The following is a 6,898-nucleotide window of genomic DNA, read 5'->3' as shown; positions in this document are numbered from 1 at the left end:
ACACCACCATGAGGTCAAAATTTTATTTTAAGATTCTGCTAACATCATTCCTGATCAGATTCTGTTTAAAAGCACAAAGTCTCATGATTTCAACAGAGCAAACCATCTTATGACTCCAGTGCCACTGTGGCAAAAATTACTTCCTGCTGCAAACAAACCAACAAACACAAAATAATCCAAATATAAAATAAAAAATGAAAACAAAGCTTGCTCTCAGTGGATCCAAGGATTTATTTTGTCGGGTTTTCATGTATGTTTTGTAAGTTTAGTTCTAGATGAGTCAGGTTAATCTCTAGAATTATTATCACTGTAGGATCTCATCATTTTATGTACTATAACGTGAAATTTTATATAATCTTTTCAGGTTTCATGCCCTAACATGTAAATTAGTCAGGTAAATTCACATCACAAACAACACTACAGTAACTCGACTTTGTAAAACTGTAGTTTCTTACCTTTTCTGCAACATAACTAAGTACATTTACTCAATCACTGTGCTTAAGTACATTTTTTATGTAGCTGTGCATAAATGTTTCCATATATTGTTACTTTCTACTTTTTCACAATATTTTCAAGGCAAAAATTGCACTTTGTTGTCATTTATTTTAAAGCTTTAATTGCTCTGCAGATTAGGATTATTATTTTAAAATATAAATGAGCCAATAAATCATTCAATAACGTTATAAATTCATTTATATGGCTGTAGATAAAGGAAATGGTGTGTATTTTTACTGATTACCACTGCGCAGACTCAGAACGACACCTGTCAGTCCATTCATCAAGGCGGGGCTTCAGGTAAACATCACTTCCGGGTTCAGCGGCTCACTGCTAACAGCTACATCCATCCGGTGCTTCTCTTCACCCCGACCCGCCAAAACTGCAAGTAACCGGTGAGTAATTTTCTATCACATTAAACGTTCAGTCATCAGTTTATTTCGAACGGTTAATGTTTGTTTACATCCTTAGACTGAGACTTTACGAGCTGCTACTGGGTAGTTAGAAGCTAACTAGCGATCGAAACTAACGCTAGCAAAGAAAATTAGCTAAAGCTAGCTAAAGTTAGCTCGGTTTACTGAAGGTTTAGAGGCAGAAACTCCCCTAAATGTGTCTCTGAACCACTTTACCTGCTCTGTGTCCGATATTAGAACCAGACCAGGTATTTATTTACCTGTAGAAACAATTTTAAAAGGCCAAATTTTTCAAAATTGGGACTGAAATATTAATAATAAAGAGGAAGATAAACTCTACTGGTGCCATTATTTACATTATTGTGTGTATATATACAGTAAACCTGTTGGGTTTAACTAAAATGAAAACCTATAGAAGACTGAATTTTATCTTCATGCTTTATTTCATTTTATTTTATATATTCTAGCAGCAGTATTTCCTCCAGTATATTCCTTTAACTAGCCCTGCTTTAGTGTATTTTGTGCAGGTTCTGTTGGTCCTGGAGCTGCAAGTTGGTCCAGGGTCATATTTTTTTGTTTGTATTTGATTAAAATATATATTTTTTTATCAGTTAAAGTTATTTCATCTAAATTTGGAATTTTAAAATATGTATCTGGACTAGGGCCTGATTATAGCCCTTTTCCGTTTTGCCGATTAAACGCTGATATATTCTTAATTTCTCATGAAACAGTAAATGCTGTTAAGTGTCGGAGTCGCGTAGAATGATGTCCTTGTGCCGTTTGTCCAATACATAGAGCTCTGACTACATTCAGTCCTCAGTAACTACAGGAGGAAGCTACAGCCAGACAACATATGTGAAGAACATTAGTGTCGGACTATTTGTGACCATTGTATATTTAAAATACTGTCAAAGATGACACGTTTTACACCTGACAAAGGTGTCTCTGGTTTTTATTTTGGTTCATAGGAGTCCTGACTTCATGGCAAAGAAAATAATGAAGTAGAGAAAATGTGATTTAACGTTAAAGAGCATCAGAGGGCTGCAGAAATAATGTTTTACAGTAACTTCACTCATTATGTTGCTTATATACAGCATATATATATATATATATATATATATATATATATATATATATATATATATATATATATATATATATATATATATATATATATAAAACCTGCCTCTAATCTGCGGCAACAAGAAGAACAAGACCAGATGTATTTTATAACTCATTTATAGATTGACTCTTTATTAAGGTTATATAATTTCCCAGAGGTTTAATGCTTTGTTGCATGTTTTTGAAAATTTCTCTCTGTTGTAAAGTTAAACACTAAAAGACAAAGTATTAAAACAGTAAAATGTTCTGTCTGTAATTCTTATCTTTTTTGTTCTCAGCGTTAAGGAACCAAAAAATAAATAATTTTATTCATTACATATTTTTTAAATTAATCGGTCAATTAATCGGTTACTGGAATTTCTTTCTGCCAAATATCAGAAGCGGCATCGGCTCAAAAGATCCATATGTGTCGGGCCCTAACATCGATCATTTCCTTACCCGGTAGTTACCTGGTAATCTGGAACGTGGCCTATGAGCACGGTTACAGGTCTAGTTTTTGGTTTATACCAGCTCTGAACCTGCCTTGTACTCCCCTGGTTGCTGTCTCTGTGTTTACCATCGTATTTGCTTGGCATCCAATACCTACCTTTTAGACCAGGGCAGTCAAACATACAGCCCGCGGGCCAAAAGCGGCCCTCCAGAGGGTCCAATCCGGCCCTCAAAGTGTAAAAATTCCAGAGAAGACATTAACTGCAGATTGTAAATTAGTAAAACTATAAATTTAAAATCATTTCTAGACCATGACAGGTTGTTTGGATCACAAAGTAAAATAATAGATTGTTCTTTAGTTGTTTTGTGTCTCATTTTTATAATATTTTGTCTTGTTTTTGTTGTTTTTGTCTTTTTTTGTCTGACTTTTGTCATTTGTCACGTTTTGGTCATTTTGTTTCTCGCTTTTATCATTTTTTTGTGTCTTTTGTCATTTTGTGTGTCATTTTTGTCATATTTTGTCTGACTTTTGTGGTTGTGATCCTCCAGTAAGTCCTCTCTGGTTCAGTTCCAGATGACTAAATGTTGTGTTCCTTTGTCGACACTCTGTGATCTGGAAGTTGTAATGTGGAAATGATAAACTGAGGCTGAATGTTGATGAAGTTGAATTTATTTTTCTTCAGAAATTTCAGGTTGTTCATGATGTTTTGTAAAAAGATAATTCCTTAAATGCAAACATTTTCAGAATGTACTTTTTTGCACTAAAACAAAGGAAACATGGAGTTGTGGTTATTTATCGGTCATTATGCTGTGATTTTACTGGTCATTTGAGATCAGATTGGACTGAATATGGAACCTGAACTAGAATGAGTTGACTTGCCCGGTTTAGACTAACCAGATACCTGTTTGGTGATTGTTTCAATGGGGGTTTCAATGTATATCTTCTACCTACCTGCTGCTGTATATTTTGTAGTAGCTTTGGGACTGTTTGGCATCCACAGGTCTCTATATACCTCCACGTATCTGATGTTCTCCCACCTGTCCTGTTAGCATACTGTAGTTTACTGTTACATGTCTTTTGATTGGTGTTTCTTATGTTTTTTAGGCATACGATGGCACCTGCAACTATGTCCAACTTTCAGCGTCTCGTCAGAGCCTTCAACGCTTACATCAAAGCTAAGCATCATCTCCAGTTTGTGGGTCTTGACCCAAAAATCCCAACGCCAATGCGCCTCAGAAGGATAGAACAGCATCTGATGGAGGCGGTCCGACCGGCAGCGAGAACGCCTGCGGTGGACGCTCTGAGGCAGGAGAACGCTAAGAACTGGACCACTACCACAATCCAGATCCTACAGGAGCACTATGACCAGATCCTGAAAGACCTGCCGTCCGTCGTGGCCCCTCTAGTGGCCGGAGAGGACTGGGAGACGGCCCTGGTGGTGGCCGTCCGCTGGGTCCAACGAGACCTGAGGCGGATCAGACGGAACGTCGTGGATAAGGCGGTGACCGACATCAGGGAGATCGTGACCAGGGTGTTGGCGGATTCACGAGTCCAGGCAGCTCGACCGGCCCGGTCCACCGTGGAGGCGTCCAGCGCCTTGGAGCCGGATCCGGAGCCAGTCCATCAAGCAAAGAAGATAAAACTGGATCAGGATCAGAAACCTGAGGTAGGGGCGGAGGAAACACTAAATGATGTCATTCTCAGGGTGGTGGGTAGAAACATAGCTGTACATCTAGAAACTTATCGGAAAAGAAATGTTTTTATCTTGAATTTCCCTCGGGATTAATAAAGTATCTATCTGTCCATCAATCAATCAATCAATCAGTCAATCAATCAATCCATCAATCCATCAATCAATCCATCAGTCAATCCATCCATCCATCCATCAATCAGTCAATCCATCCATCTAACCATCCATCAATATATCCATCCATCCATCCATCCATCAATCCATCCATCCAACCAACCATCCATCCATCCAACCAACCATCCGTCCATCCATCAATCCATCATCACTCCATCCATCCATCAATCAATCAATCCAACATCCATCCATCCATCAATCCATCCATCCAACCAACCATCCATCCATCCAACCAACCATCCGTCCATCCATCAATCCATCATCACTCCATCCATCCATCAATCAATCAATCCAACATCCATCCATCCATCAATCCATCCATCCATCAATCAATCCAACATCCATCCAACCATTCATCATCCATCCATCAATCCATCCAACATTCATCCATCCATCCATCCATCAATCAATCAATCCAACATCCATCCAACCATTCATCCATCCATCTATCAATCCATCCATCCATCCATCAATCAATCAATCCATCATCCATCAATGCATCCATCCGTCCATCCAACCATTCATCCATCCATCTATCAATCCATCCATCCATCAATCAATCAATCCATCATCCATCAATGCATCCATCCGTCCATCCAACCATACATCCATCCATCAATCCATCATCACTCCAACCATTCATCCATCCATCCATCCATCCATCAATCAATCAATCAGTCCATCCAGATGAAACCATTAGAAGAGGTCCAGGAAGCATAGGAGGGGGTAGTGGAGGTCTTTCCTGTTGGTGGGGGACTCTAATCTGATAGATAAGATAAAAATGTTCCAGTAGACTCCTACAGCATACTATACGGTTACATTTTTCTAACGTACTACAATAAAATACAATAATGTAATTCTGACATGCTTTATTGGGACATTTTTAACACAGAGTAACATTTTTGTCAACAGATTGTACTAAAATCAAATTTTTAACACAAACTATGACATTTATAGCAAGTCTAGTATAATCTTTTTTACATTTTAATGACATTTTATACATTCCAAGGGTCTTTTTTTACATTTTCACCACAATTACTCTTTAAAAACATTTTTAACGTACTTATAGTATGCTGATTTTATCAACATACAACACATAATATGACAGGTGGTTCTCATTAAATGTGATAATATAGTATACTATGACTTTTTCTATATGTATAAATGTATTTTTAACATATACTATGAAGTACTTTTACGACAGGATGTTGTTTTACGTACTACCCTGAAACATTTCTTTATATGTATTTATGCATAATTATTATGAGGATTATTCCTGGTGTCTAATTGTTGTCATTTTGGCTCCTCTCACCTTCACACCCCAAGGCTCCTCCCACCTTCAAATCAGAGGCTCCTCCCAACTATACACCTGAGGCTCCTCCCACCTTCAAATCAGAGGCTCCTCGCAACTATACACCTGAGGCTCCTCCCACCTTCAAATCAGAGGCTCCTCCCACCTGCACAACCAAGGCTCCTCCCACCTTCAAAACTGAGGCTCTTCACACCTGTTGTTCTGCCCACCATCACACCTGTTGCTGCTCTCATCTTAAGTCCTGAGCCTCAGGTGGGAGGATCTCCCTGCCTTCACACCTGAGAGGACCTAGTGGATGAAACTGAAAGCTACCAGAACCGCCTGGTCACCTGTTGTTTGACTCATTCAGTGTTTTTGTCAGATGTTTGAGAATTTTTGTTAATAAAACTTTGATAAAATAAAACCAGCTGCTTTCATGTTGCTTCATTTTAAACAGCAGACGGAACGTTTTCAGTCACACATAGTACAGTCATGGTAAAATATCCCCAGGATGGTTCAGTTTTTACAGTTTTAACACCTGCTATATTCTGACATACAGCGGTGGAACACAGTTTTGGGACTCCATCTGTGAAATATTCATTAGAATCCCTCTCAGGTCTTCAAGTGTAATTTCTTTTAGTACAATCACAACCAAAAGGCTGAATAAATCCTAAAAAGCCACTAAAACTGAAAATTGATTGATTCCATAAAAATAAGACATTTTGAGTATTGGGCCATATTGGTAGAGTTTAGTTTTGTTAGTTTTTCTTGTAAACAAACAAAATATCACTAGTGTTTGTCTATGTCTAATGCAGCCACACCTTTGAAACACAAAACTGATTTTTCTCCAAATATTTGGTGATAATATTTGAGATTGTGTATAACTTTAAGGATATCTGAAAACTTTTTGCCACCACTATACTTTCAAATTAACACATACTATGATGTGTTTTTACAACATACTATACTATGACGTGTTTTTAACACATACTATGACGTGTTTTTAATGCATACTATACTATGATGTGTTTTTAACACATTATACTATGACGTGTTTTCAACACAAATAAAATAAATGCGATTTTTCAACATGTTGTAAAAATGTGCCATATGAGGAAATAATGTAAAGGAGGCTGTGAAAAACACTATGGTAAGGTGTTCTTTGAAAAAAAAATCGTCATGAATTTTGGCGCAAAAAAACGCCATAGTATACTATGTCGAAAAATGTCATTTTTCAACATGTTGTAAAAACGTGCCACATGATGAAATAATGTAAAGGAGGC

General features: G+C 37.5%; 1 protein-coding gene across 1 annotated transcript; it reads left to right on the top strand.

Annotated features, from left to right (window-relative positions):
• The first annotated feature begins 788 nt into the window (after nt 1-788).
• On the top strand, nt 789-6,022 carry LOC111583866 (uncharacterized). The gene is made up of 3 exons (XM_023293112.3): nt 789-890; nt 3,565-4,126; nt 5,651-6,022. The coding sequence occupies exons 2-3, from the start codon at nt 3,572-3,574 to the stop codon at nt 5,879-5,881; spliced, it is 786 nt and encodes a 261-aa protein (XP_023148880.1). The 5' UTR covers nt 789-890; nt 3,565-3,571; the 3' UTR covers nt 5,882-6,022.
• Nucleotides 6,023-6,898: the final 876 nt, after the last annotated feature.

This window comes from Amphiprion ocellaris, chromosome 11 (genome assembly GCF_022539595.1).
Source record: "Amphiprion ocellaris isolate individual 3 ecotype Okinawa chromosome 11, ASM2253959v1, whole genome shotgun sequence".
NCBI classification, from domain to species: Eukaryota; Metazoa; Chordata; class Actinopteri; family Pomacentridae; genus Amphiprion; species Amphiprion ocellaris.
This window is presented reverse-complemented; position numbering and strand designations above follow the sequence as displayed.